We start from the raw sequence: 20935 nt of genomic DNA on the forward strand, positions 1-20935 counted from the left end.
CATATGTGTGGAGAAGGGGTTGAGGGAGCGGAAAAGAGATTACACCTTTTTTCTCACTCCTTTCAAGGCTTTCCTCTGCTGTGTTATAGGGCTGTGTGCACATGTGTGGGGGAAGGATTCTTTTTCCTTTTCTTACTCCTGAAAGTTCCCTGTATAATGCAAGGAGGAGAGGGTTGCCTTATTTTTGGATGCTTCATTTCACTTCCAAACTAGTAGGCAAGCAACAAGCTAAGCTCTCTGCTAGAGGAAATCATATCTTACACACAGGAAAACAGGAAAAATAAAAGTGGGGGAACAGCTTTCTAAACTCTTTTCTCCCCAAATCACATTTGATGATGGGGTAGCATAGGTACAATCACCCCAGAAAGTCAAAGTCAAACATGAGAGTCCATTACCAGGGAATGTTCATTTACCACAATTTTATCTGGTAGGCAGGAAGATAATATGCATTATCATATGCATGCGGGATTTCCTGCGGGAAACAGGATACTGGACTAGATAAACCTTTGGTCTGATCCAGTAGGGTTCTTCGTATATTCTTATCCCTCCCTGGACCTTTAATTTCCAACTTAGGTGCCCCATGTTCCTCTACAGTAAGGGTGAGATGTATGTGTCTCCTGGCTTTCGGAGCAGCACCCCACTGTTGCTGTGCGGCAGCAGCAGCAAAGTAATTGGCAAAGCAACAGAGGCTGAAAAGGGGCAAATTTAGCTTTAAAACAAGGCAAATGTGGCCATTTTCAGCCTCCAATCATAGCAAACTGCCAATTGCTTTGCTGCTGGTGGCATGGGAACAGTAGGGCAAGGGGTAGAAATTGGCCCCTGTATCTTCCAAAGTTGGTCTGTTTTATGTCCTACTCCTGAAGTTTGAAAATCACTGTTCTAGCTTCTATTTTGTCAACTTGGTTGCCAGGCCCAGTGAATATACATTTGCTGCTCTCTCGGTAGATCTAATGAAACTGGCTAGTGCTACATGTGAACTTACACTTGATCTTAGCCAAAAAGTGATACAATCCTAAACATGTTTATTTAGAAGTAAATATAATTGAGTTAAAGGCGAATTACAGTCTTAATCTAATCTATTTCAAGAGAGGTGTATGTTCCACTGTTCTTTTGCTTGAGGGCATTTGAAAATTCAAGCAATTCCTCTCTGTTAGCTGTGATTAAACAGGGTTTTTCCCCCCAAATGCATGCTTGCCTCTAAACAAGAGGCAGTTCTTGTTTATTTGGAATTCTGAGTACTTCTTGTCTGTCACTGGCTGAGCTTTCAGCTTCCTCCATCTCCATTTTAATTAGGTTTGGTTGCAGTGCCTGATGCAATTGCCCACAGCTATATAGTTGCCCTGCAATCTACAGCAGACTATCTGATATCTGGCTAGAGCCCACCCATTGGATCTCATGTTTCAAATAGATCAATGGCTGGGTTAGAGCTTTTGCATTTCTGGAACTGTTCCCAGACAGTCAAACTATTAACCCTGCCTGAAAAGACGGATATTTTTATCCACAGCTCAGGCTGCCTGAATCACATGACTGAGGTGAACCAGTTTCCTAGCAAACATAGAACTTGGAGGTTAGATGTGTGCAGTTTGTCTATCTGAACAGTATTTTCTTTATTCTTGTGGCTTAGCTTATTTGTTCTAGTGAAAGCCACACATTTCGCATCTTGCTACAGACAGTGATTGAACCTCATCAATTTCACTTGGGGGTAGCTTGTCTAAAAGCACCCATACCCACCCACCCACCCAATATAAAAATACACCACCTCAAAGAGCACGCTAGTAGAGAAGCCTTCTTTTTACTGGAAGTGTTAATGCAAAACATGATTAGGAATGAACGGACAGGCATATTTCACCCCACCCCTCCCATAACTCTGTTGTGGTTTAGTGGCATGAAAAGACTGTATGAGATCAACTGCAGTATATTTGAATTATCCCCAAGTACCAAGGATATGAAGGGTCCTTTCGCATTAAGAAAATATTGCAGCACTTAGCACCGAGGATTCTGAGGAATGCTAAACCTGTGAAATCTATACATGGGGAAAAGGACAAAGAAGACTATTTAAGGACACTGGTAATACAAGAGTTTTACTTTAAGAGTATTTTGTACTGTCTGCTTTTTGCATGAATATGTGTTTTTTTTTTAGGAATTAATATTCTTCTGGGGCAAGAATGCAACCCAAGCTTATATACATTTGGACAGAGTTTCCCTGTTGAATACCTTCTGGGTTTTCAGGACCATTATGTTTGAACATGTGGAAAAGGAAATTCTTTGAGTCTCTGTCAAAAAAAGGAATACTTTTACAGAAGACAGTAAGATGCAATTAAGCCATGGTGAAATCGGCCATCATCCAATGCATTCAAAGTCAACTTGCTCCTAATTCAGTCACAGAGGGCAGATGCTTTTGAGTTTATTGGAACTGGAAAGGCTATTGGGCATGATTTAATTCCCAAAGACACAGAGGAACAGAGAGAGGTGGGCCTAAGACAATGAAGACAGGCTAGTGTGTGCAATTGTGGGATGATGTCAGCTTCCTGAGAGTTTGAATATCGTTTTTAAAATGTTTAAAGCTACCTTGAGTGTTTAAATAAAGGATGGGCAGGCAGTGGTGGACATAACAGCTGCTTTGCACTACAGCGTCCATGACCCACTGAATGTATTATTTATTTAAAACATTTGTATCCCGCCCTATATCATTAAGATCTCAGGGAGGCGTACAGATAAAAGCATACAGTATAAAACAGTGGTTCCACAAACTCATGCCCAGCGCCCCCCTACCCTACACTATAAAAATCATTATTCAGAAGAGCAGTTTTCAACAACCCACCAAGGAAGATAATAACAATAAAATTCAAAACAGTAGCAATTAATTGAATACTTTATTCAAAATCCAATTGGTGTGCCCCGCCACGCTGGCTGCAAACAGAGACGTTTGCTCTCTCTTTTCCCTCCCTCCCTTGGCAAGCCTGGGCCGGGTGCTTCCCATTTAGAGGGGATTCTAGGAGTTGAAGGATTTTTTTCTGTCTAAACATGCATAAAATTGTGCATTTAACTTATCATGTCACACTAGCATGAATACAGGAATCAAATAGGATTTCCTTCTTCAGTGGAACACACTTACTTAGGAGTAAGCACCATTTTGTTATAGGAAAGGATAATGTATTTTAATTAAAATTTAAAAATAATTATCTGCCACTTGGTACAGAATTTTCCTATGGAAAACCTGGCTGGGACTGTACTTATTGTCTTTAAATATGGTTAAATATCCCAGTTATCTTGCTATTCTATCTCTACAATTCATTTTCTCCTGTCTTTTCTTCAACCTCTCTTCGTTTTCAGGCTGAATCCTATGCACATTTACCTCAGAGAAAGTTCTATTGATCTCAGTGGAGCTTACTTCTGAGTAGACATACTTAGGATTGTGCTGCAGCTCTGTTTTTATGGTGACACAAGATACACACATACCATGTTTACCAAAAGAACGCTTGAAAAAAGGGGGTTGGACACCCTGAAATAAGCAAGGGCAGATAGGAATGGTTTCAGCAAGCATTCTGAAAAAAGGTGCTTCTGAATCTTCTTTAGCCAGGAAGGACCTGGGGAATTGCAATTCTCTCTCCCTCCCCCTTTTCTTTTCTCTCCCAATCCTGTTACAGTTCAGATTTTTTGGGGGGTGGGAGCACACACACAGACACACAGCATCTCTCTCCATCCCCCCAAGCCTCACAATAGCTGCCGGGCTGATTAGGACAGGAGGGCAGCAGCTCAGAGGGGAGATGGCCCCAACCTGCAACTCCTGATGGGGGAAGGGAGTCTGGTGATACCTTGCAGCAGCACAAGCAGTCCTGCTCCACACCCAGTTGGACGGCCGCTGTTCTTGGCAGCTGCTCTGCCGCCCGCCATCCTCCACGTGCTCCTTCCTCTCCGCTGCAGGGCTGCTGCTCCCGCCTTGTGCAGCAACTATCGCGCGAGATCTGCTGGGGCAGCTTGTAGGAGGGAGCAGCTCTGGCCCAGGGAGGGAGGGAGCGGGCGGCAGTGGCTCCAGCAGGAAAGAAGCCCTGGGCCCTCCTAGGCAGGAGAAGAGTGGGCAGAGCAGCTGAATCCGCCACTGTTTCCTGCTCTGCTGCCTCCTGTGGGCACTTCCCCCACCCCCGACTTCTGGTGGGGCCGCTGTGGGCTTGAGATAGGAGGAGAGAGCGGCTGCGTGAGTGAGAAAGTCCTTCCTGAGCAGGAGCGGTGTGGGGAGAGCAGCTGAATTTGGCGCTCTTTCCTGCTCGGTCCCTGGACCTTCTGGAGAGACCACCTTGAGCGGCCCCCTGCCGCCCCTTTGCCTGTTAGCGCCCCCCCGCCATCCCTTTGCCTCTTAACGCCCCCCTATGCAATCCCACCACCCCCAAGGGGGCAGTACTGCCCACTTTGGGAACCACTGGTATAAAACAATAAATATGCACAGTTAAATTACATGTTTAATTGTGTGTCAAATTACATGTTGCAATCATAACCTGTGACTTAGAATGGAGATCATATTAAGCAGCTGTAAAGTAGCAGGATGGAGAGGTGTGATTGCAAGCCAAAACCAGGGTGTCGAACCCTTCCCCTCTTGCCATTTTCCCCTTCACAACCCTTCCTCCCTGCCTTTCTTCTTCTAGCCCAGCTACAAAAGTAACAGTCTGGGAACAAACTGTGGGTGAAAGTGGCAGATAAATGTGTTTAGTAGATATGTGTGCCTGCTTAAAATTGCCCCCATTCTGCTTCACAGAGATGCACAATCAGCATTCCAAGACACTGGTCTGCAGCTGTCATGTGTAGTTCAACCTCAAGTGAGTAAAAAGTATTCATTTTTAATGATTGCAAGAGTGTTTTTAAGGTACTTATACTTTCTACAGGCAAGTGCTACCTGATGAGTATTTTTCCTCTGCAAGTAACTACATGTCACAGTTGTTCTGTTAACAGAAAGCTCTAGCTGCCACTGCCAGGACCAAAAATATCAGCCAATTCTACCGGCAGGAAGAAACTTCGCATCAATTGGCCCACATACCAAACTGCTTGTTATTTATCTGCTGGCTTAATCAAATATGTCATTTTCCACTTGATTCATGTTCCTGGCTTTATCCCTGGAACATATACACCTTTTTTGGCTGTGGGTTGACCCTGGGTATATAATTCGCAGATTTTTATTAGCTGTCCGCAGGTGAAATGCAAAAAGGCGATAGCTAGTTCATGCAATTGATTCTCTTCAAGTAGCTAAAAACAGAGAAGGAAACATGATGTAGGAAAACACTGACTGTCATTGCTACTAAACACTAGAAATGAATACTGATACAAATTTTGGATAGTATCCAACTGATGTTCCTCCTCTGATGGATGTCTCTTTAATCCCATAGAATGGGGAGGTAGGTGATTTTTTTGTTATTTCCCTTTCCTCCTTGTAACCCATTGCTCAAATAACTCTGCAACATGTTTTAAAACCATTATGGTTTTCACTTTTGTGAACCGCCCAGAGAGCTTCAGCTATTGGGCGGTATAAAAATGTAATAAAATAAAACAAATAAATGTAGGCATTTATATGCTGGATGGCTGACTACAACCTTAAAACCCCTATTGCCAAGACGGATGTTAACAATTGTGCTTCATTCAGCTTTAAGCTCCTCCTCCTCTTCTACTATAAATCCCAAGATTTTGTGATGGCTCTACTTACTAGTAGTTAGTGTTGCAGACACAGAATTAGGCTAAGAATTATCTACTCTGAAATTTTTGGCAAACCCCTAAATCCTGAAAATATTTATTTGGAAGTAAGCTCTGCTGAATTCAAACGGATTTACTTCCAAGGACAATTCCAGATACTATTCAGCCGAGTTAACCCAGGAATCTGCAAGCTCACTCTTGTGTATGATGAATTCTTCCTGATTGGGCCTGTAGGATTTACTGTAAGTAGTAATTAAATTTAAATTAAATTCTATCCATAGTCTTAAGTCATATCTGCGTGCAGACACTTGTGCCATAAATAGTCATTAGATGGTTTCTCTTTACGTGTCCACTTCTACCTTTGTGTTCTCCACTAACTAGTATATTATTTACTGAAGAAAAGGGGACAGAAAAGTGGCCCAGGAAGATGAGAGGAACAGTGCAGGGTGTTAATAATTATTTCTGTTTTCTCACTTTACGTTAATAGAAATACAGCACCCCCTAGCGTTTACTTACTCTGGAGTCATGAAAAGGTTACATTAAATAATAGCAAGAGCTGTACTTATACATGTATTTGAAATATCAGTCTGAAGCAGAATTGTACAACCAAACATAGCCAAAGACAATCCTTCCTGTGTATAGGATTAACAGCTAAACAGAGCAGTCATCAGCAACCCCAATTAAAGAAAAGGTGCACACTATATCTGTGAGCAGTGAGAAGTTCCAGGGGCACAGCACTTACTCAGGTTTGGTTTCCTTTGGAAAGAGCTCACTGGAGCTTATTGACACATTGACCTCTTCAGATGACATGCTAAGCCACAATGGTTAAGCATTCTGAATAAACATTATGGCTTAGCATGTTGTGTGAACCATTCCTAACTATGGTGGCTACATAACCACGGTTTAAACATGCTCACTAACCACTTGCTGCAAAAGGGTTAGTGGCCTAACCATGGTTTAGCATGTTGTCTGAACAGGCCCACTATATTTCTTTTTATTTACAAGTGTACAGGCTGAGTATAGGAGGAGGCTCAACTAAGACAGGCAAAGGCTACTGTTCCCACATCAGATCTCTAGAGAGAAGGCCAGCATCTGAAAATGCTGATATGGAGTCCCCAACTCAGCTCTCTGTCTCCCTCAGTCTCAAACGGCCATCTTTCCTCACACAGAGACACTTGGATTATTTCATCCTTACCTGGGAAGGGAGAAGGCTCTGACCTCCATTTTTTTTCCTTTTCAGAATATTCCCTTCTTCTTGCACTGTACTCTACCGAAATTCCCAGAAACTTAAAATGCAGCACTTATTGTTTCAGCACAAGACAGAGCTATACCATATTTCAAGGTGTGGGGGGAGAGGGAGGGAAAGAATTTTGAGACTTGCAGCACCATCACACCAAGGCTGAAAAGCCTGAATGTTTGCTCCTGCTATAAATGACTAGGCTGAAAGCAAGTTGAAGAAGCCCCTTGTCAATTTCTCCTTGGCTAATATTCAGGGAAAAGTCTGAACAAGCATATGCACACTTCACCTTAAGACTCAGTTTCACCTCTTTGCAGGCTTACCTCTGGTTTTACAGTCACAATAGGGCAAGGGCACTGAGAGTGGAAGTTTTGTCTGTATTTTTGTGACCCTGCCTCTAAATAGTAGAAAAGGAAAGAGGTTGTAGCCTTAAGCAGTGTACTTGGGAAAGAAGTCCCGACTAATCTTAGTGGAACTATGGCCTTAGCTAGACCTAACTGAAAGTCCGGGGGAGAGGAGGAGAGACCTCGTGTTGTGAATAACGCGAGATCTCGCCCTCATTTATACGCAAGGCGCGACGACCTCAAGAGAAGAGGTGTCGTGCCCACCATATTTTTTTTAAGAGACAGGAGCGCAGGAGCGCTCCAGCGACAACCAGTGAGTGTTTTTGTTTTTTTAAAAAAATGATTTCCCCGCTCCCCTCACCCTAACCCTGATAGGCGCAGCTCTTGGCTCCGTGCGAGTAATCGTGCGGAGCTGGGTAAAGGCACAGAAACGGGCCACAAGCTCACGGTCTGGGCTCAGCCGAAGACGGTGGGAAAAACCGGAGCCAAAGGGTATCCCGGGGCAAGGAAGGGATGATCCCTCCCTGATCCTGGGCATTAGCCCGGGATATAGCTTGGTCTAGCAAAGGCCTGAGTTTCAAGAAAGCACCTTTAGGATCTGACTAAAACAGTAATACAGCTTAGATGACAAGCAACCCTAATGATAGAAGAAACAGAAAGGGAGGCAGAGTTGCACTATATGTTAAAAATACTTATCCCTGCACAGAAAGGCAGGCAGATGAGCCAGGCAGCCCAATTGAGAGCATCTGGAAAGGCCGAAGTGCTCAATTCCTACTTTGGCTCAGTCTTTTCCCCAAAGCAGGTCTGTGACCCCCATGGCAAAAGTGAAGCTGAAGGGTTAGGATTGCAACTTGAGAGTGACACAAAAAAAATGGTCAAGGAGCGCCTAATTTCTTTGAACAAGTTCAAATCTCTAGGAACTGCATCCTAGGGTAACAAAGGAAGAACTCTCAGGACCACTGTCTATTATCTTGCAAAATCATGGGAGATAGGTGAAGTGCCGGACAACTGGAAGAGGGCTAATGTTGTCCCTATCTTCAAAAAGTGTAAAAAGGAGGAACGTGGGAACTAAAGACCAGTTAGTCTAACATCAATCCCTGGGGAAATTTTGGAGCAGATTATAAAGAAGTCAATCTGCAAGCACCTTGAAAACAATGCAGTGATTACTAGAAGCCAACATGGATTTGTCAAGAACAAATCATGCCAGAATAATCTGATCACATTTTTTGATCAGGTAACCTCCCTTGTGGACTGTGGGAAAGCTGTTGACATAATATATCTCGCCTTCAGCAAAGCTTTTGACAAAGTGCCCCATGATATTCTGATTAGCAAACTAGCTAAAAGTGGGCTAGATGGAACAACTATTAGGTGGATCCACAGTTGGCTATAGAATCAGACTCAAAGAGTTCTTATCAATGGTACCTTCTCAAACTGGGAGGAGGTAATGAGCAGGGTACCATAGGCCTCAGTCCTGGGCCCACTGCTCTTCACATCTTTATTAATGATTTGGACAAGGAGGTGCAGGGAATGGTTATCAAATTTGCAGATAACACAAAATTGGGTGGGATAGCTAATAACCGGAAGACAGAAACAAACTTCAAAGTGAGCACTGGGCTGAAAACAACAGAATGAAATTTAATAGGGATAAATGCCAAGTTCTACATTTAGGAAATAGAAACCAAATGCACAGTTACAAGATGGGGGATACTTGGCTCAGCAATACTACAAGCGGGAAGGATCTTGGAATTGTTGCAGATCACAAGCTGAATAAGAGCCAACAATGTGATGTGGCTGCAAAAACAGCAAATGCTATTTTGGGATGCATTAATAAAAGTCTAGCTTCCAAATCGCTCAAGGTACTGGTTCCCCTCTATTCAGCACCGGTTAGGCTTCATTTTGAGTAATGCATCCAGTACTGGGCACCACACTTCAAGAAACACACAGACAAGCTGGAGCGTGTTCAGAGGAGGGCAACGAGGATGATCAAGGGTTTGGAAACAAAGCCCTATGAGGAGAGACTGAAAGAACTGGGAATGTTTACCCTTGAGAAGAGAAGGCTGAGGGGAGACATGATAGCTCTCTTCAAATACTTGAAAGTTTGTCACACAAAGGACAGCCAGGATCTCTTCTTGATCATCCCAGAGTGCAGGACACGGAATAATGGGCTCAAGTTACAGAAAGCCAGATTCTGGCTGGACATCAGGAAAAACTTCCTGACTGTTAGAGCAGTATGACAATGGAATCAATTGCCTAAGGAGCAATTGTGGGCTCTCCCACACTAGAGGCATTCGAGAGGAAGCGGGAGAGCTATCTGCCAGGTATGCGTTAAGGTGGATTCCTGCAATGAGCAGGGGGTTGGACTCGATGGCCTTATTGGCCCCTTCCAACTCTACTATTCCATAATTCTGTGATATGGTTCATCATAGGCCTCACACATCCTTCAAACCAGACTCGTGACATTTTTAAAAAACAAAATAATTGAGTTGGAGTTAATTGAAAACAATGCCAATTATTATTATTATGCCATTGAAAAAGTGAGCATACTCATGTATTTAATTATTTTTGCTGAGAAATGACATTAGTTTAGTTTTAATTTAAAAACTGCATACTTCAGTTAAAAAAAACAAATGGAACAGATGCAGACTATTTAGAAAATTAAATGGTGGCAGTTTCTCTAGCAACTACAGCCAAATACAAGCTCACAACAATTTTCAACTTCTATTTTGAATTATGAGAAATCACAAATAACTAAATTGTGAAAAATACAATTTCTTATTGGCCACCAGGTCTAACATAAGTTTGCAGATATACACAAATGGTTTGTTATTGTAAGGTATATTTCACCCGTTTTCTTTAGCAACTGTTGTTATGTGGCAAAAGAAGGGGCAATGAGTATGCCACCTTGTTTACAGTAACTAAGTGTTTGTTTATTACAAAAACAGAATTATCTTTACATGTGCCCCAGGCTTAGATGATTTGGTGCTTCCTTTAATACTACTGAAAAGAGGTTAGGGTACTGCATGTTGTTTCAAATCATATTGTTGTTTATATGCTTTTAAATTTTTGTATATTTGTTTTTAATGTTCACTGCTTTTAATTTTTGTAAACCGCCCAGACAGCTTCGGCTATGGGGCGGTATATAAATATAATAAATAAATAAATAAGTAGGCTTGTGGGCTTACACATTCCCTCCCCAGTCCACATCTCTTCTCTGTTGCTAAACTATGGTCAAGGCCAGACAAGGGAGGGATGAATTAACATTACTTCTGTACAACATTTCCATGTTTAACACTAACTAGAGATCTAATGGACCATGTAAATTGCAAGAGGAAAAAATGGTGGGATAAGGAATTTTTGGCTTTCTCCCAGCCATTAGTTATCTTTGTATCAGCCTCATGATACTATAGTGTGTGTATGTATGTGTGTGTACCACTTCTCATTTGAAACAAATCCCAGAGCAGTTTACAAAAATAAAAACAACACAAACTAAAAAAAGACCATTTAGATCTAAAACAGATTCTGGAGCGGAGAACATAAGAAGTAAAATAGTGAAAAGATAAAGAGATTAAAACACCATATTAAGATTATTCTTTTTAAAAAACAGAATGCCAATAAAAACCATGGCTGGTCAAGGTATGCTTCTTTGAATAGAGCTATTTTCAGGAGGTGCCAGAAACAACACAGTGTTGTGCCTGCTTGACCTCCAGGAGCAGGGAGTTCCAAAGAAGGCCCTTCTCACAGTGGACTCCAATGGGGCCATAGGTCCATGTGGAACCACCAGGAGCATGCCCTCTGATGACCTCAGTGACCAGGCAGGTGGGTAAGGGAGAAGGCGCTCTCTCAAGTATCCTGGTTTCAAGTTGTTTAAGACTTTGGATACCATTAATCATGGTATCCTCCTGGATTGCCTCTGTGGACTGGGAGTTGGGGGCACCTTTTTACAGTGGTTCCACTACAGAGCAGCTTCCAAAGAATAGTTCTGGGGGACTGTATTCAGGCCTCCTGCGGGGTGCCTCAAGGTACAATCTTGTTTCCAATGCTCGTATCCAGTGTAGGCAATACGGGATTTGGGGTGAGGTTCCATCAGTATGCTGATAACATCCAACTCTATTGGATTCGTTTCAAATGAAATATAAATGTTGTTAATTAATAAATAAAGATAAATAAGTTCACTTAAGTTTGTGTTGGTCTGTGAGCAGTCTGTTAAGATCTCATTAAGCATTTGCATTAAAACAGTTTTGCTAAGATAAAAATGGTGCAAATGGATGTCCCTTCGTAAGTTAACACAGTATTTTAATCATGAAAACCCTTCTTAAAAATCACCATTAAAAGTTTCAACAGCAGCAGCTTTTTTTAAAAAAAAATCATTCATTTTTACTACAAAATATGGAAATTATGGTAAAGGTTTTCTGTCATTAATCCATTAGAGCCAAAAAGACTAAAAATATATATTTGAACATAGGTTACTCACACTTTGCCATGTATTTGTTTTACAAACAGTCTCCCCGCCACCCCAAAAGCGGGCATGGTCACTATTGTCAGAAATGTTAAAAATCATTCTAAATCATTTGTTTAAAATTACATCTGATTAATCACATTATCTTAATTAGATCTTCCTGAAGAAGTGTCTCTCTCCATGGATTCAATCTGATCAAGTTTATCTGTGAAATGTCCATCACAGATTTACTTGGTTCTATTAAATGGCTGTCACTGATAAATTAGTGTGAAAAGAGCTTGTTTCTCATTTGAATGAAGTACTGATCAGAGGCAGAGCCAGGCAAAGCTGGTAGTAGGCCCAGGCCAGATGGGAAATGTAGGCCCCATTTCAAAGTGCTCATTAAGTATTTTTTAATCAGTTCTAGATTATGAACTAGAACGATTTATAAAAAAAGGTAATGGCAAGCACTTTTATTCAAGATGTATTAAGACATCACTTCTTTACATTCAGAAATGCTTTACATGCTTTTCTTTGGGCATATAAATCAACAACAACAGAAAAATCAAGTAACTTTGCACAGGGGGACTCGGAGTAGGCCCCCTCAAAATCGTAGGCCCATGCCAACTGGCCCCACCTCTGCCAGTCCTGATCAGAGGCAGACAAAAAGCACAAAACTTATAATTTTGTAACTAACACTTTGACAGATCATGTACGAGTGCTCCCCATACCAAAAAGAAACTTCAAAAAGTTGACACTATGCAACTCTTCAAGAAATACAAATCATTCATTTTTGATCACCATTCTACCTTTTCTAAATGCACTAAACAAATGAGTAACACACAAAACTGTATTCACACTACCCAGACTTAGGACTCTTGCTAAATACAAATATAAATGTTTACTTGGAGGGAAGTCCCAATGAATTCACTTGAGACTTCAGTAAATATGATTGGGATTGAAATTTGACTGATACACTTCCTTTGAGCCTCTTCCTGCATTACATTCTTTAAGTGTTTATCTAAAAAATGTATAATATGGACATACTTATTAGAGAGCTGTGGTTCCCTCTTGAGCGTACACTCTGTGCTGCCTGGGTTTATTGCTTATGCTATTGTGAAACGGCCATTAAATGTACACTTCTAACTACACTTGAACATACAGTTCTTCATTACACACATTATTAGCTTCATTTTGGCATATAAAGGGTCAATCCTATGCTTAATAATGCTGGCAGAGGGGCAATAGGATATGGCAAAGTCCTGTTTCTCAAACGCAACCCAGATATGCCAGTGGAACAGCTTGGAAAGGCCAGAAGAACACTCCACTGGTCCAATGATAGTGCCAGTGAAGATGAAACAGAAGAACGTTTGAAATGGGGCAGTTAAAGGCAGTATGGGGGTGGCATAGGGAAGGAGATATTTATACCAAAACCAATACTACTCAGTCAGCCCACAATTACATACTTGTCATTTGTGGAACTTTACATCAGCCCCGGACCTGGTGCAAAGAACTTCCTTCCCTCTTTCACTTGAAGGGAAAAATAAATTAGAGGAAAACCACCACCCCTAACAATGACCGCCCCATCCATATTATCACAGTAGAGTACAGGATATGGAACAAGTCAAAACCCAATCACAGCACACTACCAATAGTATATATAAACCCCATATAGGAAGACCACAACTCAGTTAATGGGGTATGCAACATGAAGCTTTATCTTGTTGGCCAATGTTGTGCCGACTTAGAGCTCACAAGGGAGAACTCTGGTTATGGGAAACTGGGAGAAAGTGCACTTTATGCAAACAGCTTGTCTTCAGAACACATATAGAAACTTGAGCACATTGCTAACCCTTCTTTTCGCAGGACCCTTACAACTACCTTGCCTTGGGGTGTCCAGACATAAATACCCAACACCCACTCCATTTCAGTGACAATAGGTGCCAGAACAATCAATAAGCAAGGGAAGGGGGCAATTATGCTATAATGTAGAACTGCTGCAACTGTCTCTTTCCTGCTACCCCTTGTGCTATATGACAAAATTTGTCTGAACTAATCTGCTCTAACACTCTTCCTCCCAAGAATGGGGAGCAGGATCTCCCACACAGCAGAAGCACTCATTGCCACACACATGTAGGCTCTCAGTTGGCAAAGGTCAGACATTCTACTCCGTTTTGCCACTGCTGCCTGAGTATATTTGCTTAGCAGGACACAGCCCAGACACACAGAGCAGAACAGGAACTATTCCTACACACACAGAATTCCACTACAATGCAGCGATATATCCCAAGAGTGCAGAGGTTACAGGATAATGCCCTACATGCTATCTACAGCAATCTGCTCTTGTGAAACACTTCAGTTTGATTTCCAAACTTTCTTAGGGAGCAATCCTATGGCCCCAAGACAGAGTTTGGAGAGCCATAGGATATTTCAGATGCCTGGATTTGAGGTCAGACAGTGCTCCGACCTTGGACCCAGGAGTCCAAGCTCCCCGCCCCCTCGCAGCCGGAGAGCAGAAAACCATGCCGGCTGCCTCTATGACCTCGCAAACATGAGCTCAGAGAGGAGGGAAAGGGGGTAGTTCTGTGTTAGGGGTTGGAACTGGGGCAGGCGGCTTATGAAGAACATTCCAGCCACCCCAGTTTCCTTCCCTGCCTCTCCACAGAACCCCCGGTAGAAGGGCAAAATCACCCATCTCATGAAAATGGCTGCGTGATAGGAGTGTGGAGCCGATCTCCCACCCTGCATAGAATGCCCATTGGATTTCGAGTTCAGATTGCACCCTTGATATCTTTTACACCAACTCTAGTACATTAGACTTGGCTATTTTAGTTTGTACTTACCCCATCATGGCAACGAAGTTCTTGTGTGACTTTCTTTTACAACTCTGAAAAACAGATCAGACAAATTTGGGTTTAGATTCCAGGTGCAGAAAAAAAAAGACCAATATAGTTAATTTTTCCATGTTTTGTTTATAATATATTTTGGTACATTAATATTCAAATAGATAAGCTAGGGATGTAGAAACAACACAAAATACTGTCATCTTCAAAACAGAAAATAATCACAGCATATGTCCCTCTAAAGTAAAAGTGAAAGTCTGATCTATTATTATTATTATTTATTATTGTTTATTTATATAGCACCATCAATGTACATGGTGCTGTACAGATTACACAGTAAATAGCAAGACCCTGCCGCATAGGCTTACAATCTAATAAAGTTGTAGTAAACAATAAGGAGGGAAAGAGAATGCAAACAGGCACAGGGAAGTGTAAACAGGCACCGGATAGGGTGAAGCTAACAGTATAGAGTCAGAACAAACTCAATATTTAAAAGCTATAGGGAAAAGAAAAGTTTTTAGCTGAGTTTTAAAAGCTGTGATTGAGTTTGTAGTTCTCAAGTGTTCTGGAAGAGCGTTCCAGGCGTAAGGGGCAGCAGAAGAAAAAGGACGAAGCCGAGTAAGGGAAGTAGAGGCCCTTGGGCAGGCGAGAAGCATGGCATCAGAGGAGCGGAGAGCACAAGCGGGGCAATAGTGTGAGATGAGAGAGGAGAGATAGGCAGGAGCTAGACCGTGAAAAGCTTTGAAGGTCAACAGGAGAAGTTTATATTGGATTCTGGAGTGAATTGGAAGCCAATGAAGAGATTTCAGAAGTGGAGTGACATGGTCAGAGCGGCGGGCCAAGAAGATGATCTTGGCAGCAGAGTGGTGGACAGAGACCAGACTGATGTGAGATGAAGGAAGGCCAGAGAGAAGAAGGTTGCAGTAGTCCAACCGAGAGATAACCAGTGCGTGAACGAGAGTCTTGGCAGAAGAGACAGACAAAAATGGTCGAATCCTGGCAATATTATACAGGAAGAAACAACAGGATTTAGCTACTGCCTCGATATGAGGAATAAAGGAGAGCGAGGAATCAAATATAAAGCCAAGACTACGAGCTTCCTTGACCGGAGTAAGCGTGACATCGTTGACAGTAAGAGAGAATGAGAGGTGAGGAGAAGGTTTAGGAGGAAAAACAATCAGTTCAGTTTTTGCCATATTAAGTTTCAAACGACGATGAAGCAGCCAGGCTGAGATATCTGAAAGACATGCCGAGATACGATCGTGAACATCAGGAGAAAGTTCCGGAGATGAGAGATATAACTGTGTATCATCGGCATACAGGTGATATTGGAGGCCATGAGATTGAATAAGCTTACCCAAGGGCAGCATGTATAAAGAAAACAACAACGGGCCAAGCACCGAGCCTTGCGGAACCCCTACTGAAAGGGGAAAAGAGGAGGACGAGGTGCCGTTAGCCGACACGCTGAAAGAGCGACCCTCTAGATAGGAGGCGAACCAGTTATAGACAGAGCCACAGAGTCCAAGGTCATGGAGGGAATCTAAGAGAAGATCGTGATCAACCGTGTCAAAGGCTGCAGTTAGATCAAGGAGAATAAGAACGGAATAATGGCCTTTAGACTTGGCAGTAAGAAGATCATTGGTGATCTTGGTAAGGGCTGTTTCAGTGGAATGCAAAGGATGGAATCCAGATTGAAAGGGATCCAGAGCAGAGTTACTAGAGAGAAACTCAAGACAACGAGAGTAGGCCACACGTTCCAGGATCTTTGAGACAAGAGGCAACAGAGAGACAGGTCGGTAGTTAGACAGAGATAGTCGATCAAGAGTGGGTTTTTTGAGAATGGGAGAGACTGTAGCATGTTTAAAAGCAGAAGGAAATGAACCAGAGGACAGAGAAGAATTAATGATGTGAAGCAAGGACGGGAGGATAGCGGGGATGAGATTAATAAAGACGCAAGAGGGAATCAGATCACGGGAACAAGTGGAAGGCTTCGACGAGCGCAGTATTTTAGACAGTTCATCAGCTGAGACCGAAGGGAACGCCGAGAGAGTTGCAGGAGGAACTGACAGGTGAGGAACAGGAGCTGGAAGCGGAGCAGAGCTGGCCAGATCGGAGCGAATAGTTTGGATTTTAGCACTGAAGAAAGAGGCAAAGTCATTGGCAGACAGAGAGGCGGGGAGAGACGGTGGATTAGGCTTCAGAAGAGAATTGAAGGACGCGAAGAGCCGCTGAGGGTGCCTAGCATTTGACTGGATCAGCGTTGAGTAGTGCTGCTGTTTGGCCAGTGAAATGGCAGAAGAGAAAGAGGAGAGAACAAATTTGTAATGGACAAAGTCCGCCCAGTCCCTGGTCTTACGCCACAGGCGTTCGGCTGCCCGGGAACAAGAGCGAAGGTAGCGGAGGAAAGAGGTGAGCCACGGTTGGGGTTGAGAGGGGCGAACTATTCGAGTTGTAGATGGAGCAAGATTATCAAGAGTTGAAGATAAGGAGGAGTTAAAGGAGGAGACGGCTGAGTCCAAGGAGACGGCTGTGAAGACAGAAGGAAGAGAGGAGGCTTTTTCTTTCCCCCCGTTCTCTTTCTAAATCTCATTAATTTTTCTGTTCTTATATGAAATTAACTGAAAACTAGAGAAATGTGGATCAGAGAGCCTCTTCCACTGTGGCACTTAAACTTCCATTGTTTATGCCTCTTTTAATTTCTATTCCAGCAGGCATCTTTTAGACGAGAGGTGGGCAACTTCTAGGTCAAAACATCTGGAGGGCCACATCTCCCCTCATTCCTCATCATTGGCCATGGATGAGGAATGTGTGGCCCTCCAGATGTTATTGGACTGCAACTCTCACCAGTTCTAACCAGCATAGGCAATGGTGAGGGATGATAATGACAGGAGTTGCGGTCCAGCAATATCTGAAGGGCCACATATTCTCCACCCCTGCTAAACTACTTCATATGTGTAAAAGACAGAAAATCATCAGGAGGGGGCATACCTCAGTGGTAGAGCACCTGTTTTGCCTGCAGGTCCTAGGTTCGATCACTAACATCTCCAGGTAGGCTGGAAAAAGTCCTGCCTAAAACTCTGGAGAGCTGCTGCCAGTCAGTGTCAACAATACTGGGCTAGCTAGTCCAAGGGTCTGACTCAGTACAAGCCAGCTTCCCATGTTCAATTAAAACTATGGGATCAATATAAAATGCAATAAAGAGATACAGTAAGGCTGCAATCCTAAACACACAGTTAGACCTAATGAACTCACTGAGTCTTACTTTTATATAGATTGCAGTATAAATGTAATTTGATAAAGCACTTTTGGGGCATCCAATACCCCCCCTTACAGATTCATAGCACACATCATTTCTAAGAGATCTTATCAAGTAATAATAATACACCCCTATTGTACATCAGGGATGGAGAACTCCTATCAGTCCTAGCCAGTATAGTCAATGAGGGATGACGGGAGTTGCAGTCCATCCCCATCTGGAGAGCCATACATTCCCCACCCATGCACCACACTGTTTCCCCAATCCACATACCACACTTATACTGCAACTCTCTGCAGCATTCAACAGCTTTCAGCAGGTGGCTACAGTTTTTTGGCCCAATTTGTTCTTGCCCTCTAGGACAGTGGTGGGCAACCTAGGCCTGCCTGATGTTTTGGCTTATGACATCCATCAGCCCTAGCAGCATAGCCAATGGTGAGAGATCATGGGAACTGTAGTCCAAAACATCTGGCAAGTCACCCATCTGTTCTAGGAGCTGGCAGGCCAATCTTTCTTCACCTCAGTAGCAATATGGGGATAATAATACTGCTCTACTTATCAAATGTTACAAAGATCTTGCAAATGAAGTGCTTTGAACACTTCAGAATATTATAGTATCCCACTGTCTGCCCTCTTTTGTTCCAGTTAGCCAGTATGGACTACTACTCTGACCAGCAGCATCTCTGCAACTTCTTGTTTTTCAATCCTCCTGCCTCATGTGTACTAATTTTTTAGCTCAGAATGTCTGCGATTAAACCTGGGGCCTTCTCCAAGCAATCTGGGAAGGAGTACAGATGAGAAGGCCTGGGGTAAAAACTGGAAAAATTCAGAAAAAATGGGGGTGCGGTGCACGTGGGTTCTGTTTTTCCCCCGAAGCCTTTTATTTCCCCCCCCAAAATTGATTTTTTTTTAAAAAAAAATGGATTATAGAATGTTTTAGTTTAGCATGATGAATAAAATGTTTAAGACAAGCTGTTCATATATATACTTCTACAAATGATTTCTAAAAAAAACTATGTACAGTATCAGATTATTATGATTTTGGTGCACTGAGGACAAGCAAGTCCTAAGTTGCAAACTGAAACTAAAACTCTCAAACGCAAGAGCAAGATGCATTTCTGCCTCTAGGGGGCACTGCCATTGAAGCAGAGACTGAAACTGATAGTGATAGCTACAGTTCAGAAAATGAGTCTGATTAAATTTCATGCATATTCATTGAATCTTGGTCCACCCTTTTTCTCAGTTATTTTTATGGGAATGGGTGCTTTATGTCTGTTTGACACTGTGGATGACAAGCGGAGACATAAATAATTTTCTTTGTTACTGATGTTGATGGTTTCTTCTGCTTTTTAAAAATGGTTTTTGCCTGCTCCTCATAAACTGGCAAAACCAAAGAGGTTCCTTACAGTTCAAGGAGCTTGTAGCTTCATTTGTTACACACACACAAAGTAAAAATTTAAGGAAGTAAATTCAATTTGAAATAATTGTATGAATACACTGTACTTTTAATATACCAAATGTAATAATTTTATGCCAAAATAACTTGTACATAATTACATTTTATGTTCTTAAAGTAACAAAGTGACTTTCTTTCTGTAAAAAGTGCTTATATTGCATTCCCCTCAAATTTCCTTTCCCCTCCCCCACACCCCTGGGGGGAAATGGTTCTTTTTCCATGTCTTCAAAATTTCTGGAAATTTTACATCTCTAGGAAGGCGCAGGAGATTGAAGGTAGAAGACACCAGAGCCCAGGTCCTACTGGACTGTCCCCTTCCCTACCACCTGCATTGCAGAATGATCCTGATTAGTTATGTTTTGATCAATAATGTCTTGCTGTGTATTTTTTATTTTACTTGTTAGCCACATTGGAGGAATTTATATCTCAACTTTAGAGTGTAATCCTCTACATGTCTACTCAGAAGTCACTCCCAATGTATTCCATAAAACTTATTCCCAGGTAAATGGGTACAGAATTGTATTTATTAGGGATACAAATAAATAATCATATATACTAATAGCAAATTCATTCTCCATATGGATCACGTAGCCAAAATGGCATCATCCATACACAAGACAGAGAGCAGGCTGGGGGAAATCTCAGGGTTTGTAGAAGTACAAACAATGTTTGGACTGGGGACGGGGGAAGAACACAAGAACAGCAAAATGAGGACTAAGCTTGTTTGGTGGGCATGGAACACAGACTTGACATGCTGGGGGCGGGAGGGAATGGGAAATGAAAAAGCAGGGTGGGGTAGTTGGAGGTAATGCACTGGAGTATCCTGGGAGAGGGCATGGCATGCCAAGGGTCTTGCTCGCAAATAAATCATTTAGGAACTCTCTTTCTAGGTAGTATTTCTTTTTAAAGTTATTGTTTTGAAAGCTGCTTTGGAAATCCAGATTTAAAAGCAGGAAAGGATGTGTTTAAAAATAAATATAGATCTGGCCACAAGGCAGGAGAAGAACCTGTGGACTCCTCACTCCCATATGCCCCAGCCAGCATGGCCAATTGTCAGGGATGATGGTAGTTGTAGCCCTAGAACATCTGGAGGACCACAGGCTATTTGTAGATCCTCGCCATAAAAACACACTTTATGGAGAGATTCGTCAGGGCGGGCCAGGGTCTCAGGTAATGTCTTCCCCAGGCCTCCCGGCTCAGATTTATTTATTTATTACCCCACCCCACCTCCCCATCAAAGCACGTGCTGTGTTGCTGCTGAGCTTGTGGGTTCTGCCTTTGAACCGGATTCAGGACGAGTTGTTCCAAATTAAATGTACTTAAAGTGTAATCCCTGTGCATTTCTCCCAAGTAATCCTCACGAAGTTCAATGGGGTTACTTTGGAGAAAACAGGCTCCCCTCCCCCCACCTCCACCCCCAGTTTCACAAGTGCGTCCCAGTTTCAGAAAGAAGCTCGTCCCACGATTACGATAAAGGTAAGGAAGCACATTGGAAAAGTATATTTACCACACGGGGTCTAAAGATACCTGCTGCTCTTTCTTCCCAGTTAAAACTCCTCAGAAAATGTTGTCTCCACTACAGGCACAAGAGAGCGAAAACTAGTGGAGGGACGCTAGCGGGGCCCACCTCTGGGGAGCCCTGAGTGGCCGGATTCCGTGCCACTCACGCTCCCCCCTCCCCCCCTCCA

The 20935-nt window shown here is 42.7% G+C and overlaps 1 protein-coding gene across 2 annotated transcripts in view; it reads right to left on the reverse strand.

The window, feature by feature from the left end:
* Positions 1–20831, reverse strand: part of ZMYND8 (zinc finger MYND-type containing 8) — a 102209-nt gene extending 81378 nt beyond the window's left edge. The window contains exons 1-2 of one of the 2 annotated variants that reach the window (XM_063145704.1): positions 20775–20831; positions 14536–14579 (exon numbers count right to left, since the gene is read on the reverse strand). In XM_063145704.1, coding sequence (XP_063001774.1) covers positions 14536–14543 — 8 coding nt within the window. In that variant the 5' untranslated portion in view covers positions 14544–14579; positions 20775–20831. Of the gene's footprint in view, positions 1–14535; positions 14580–20754 lie in introns of both variants that reach the window. The other variant, XM_063145712.1, reaches the window with a different exon arrangement.
* Positions 20832–20935: the final 104 nt, after the last annotated feature.

This window comes from Elgaria multicarinata, chromosome 1 (assembly GCF_023053635.1).
Source record: "Elgaria multicarinata webbii isolate HBS135686 ecotype San Diego chromosome 1, rElgMul1.1.pri, whole genome shotgun sequence".
Taxonomy (NCBI): Eukaryota; Metazoa; Chordata; class Lepidosauria; order Squamata; family Anguidae; genus Elgaria; species Elgaria multicarinata.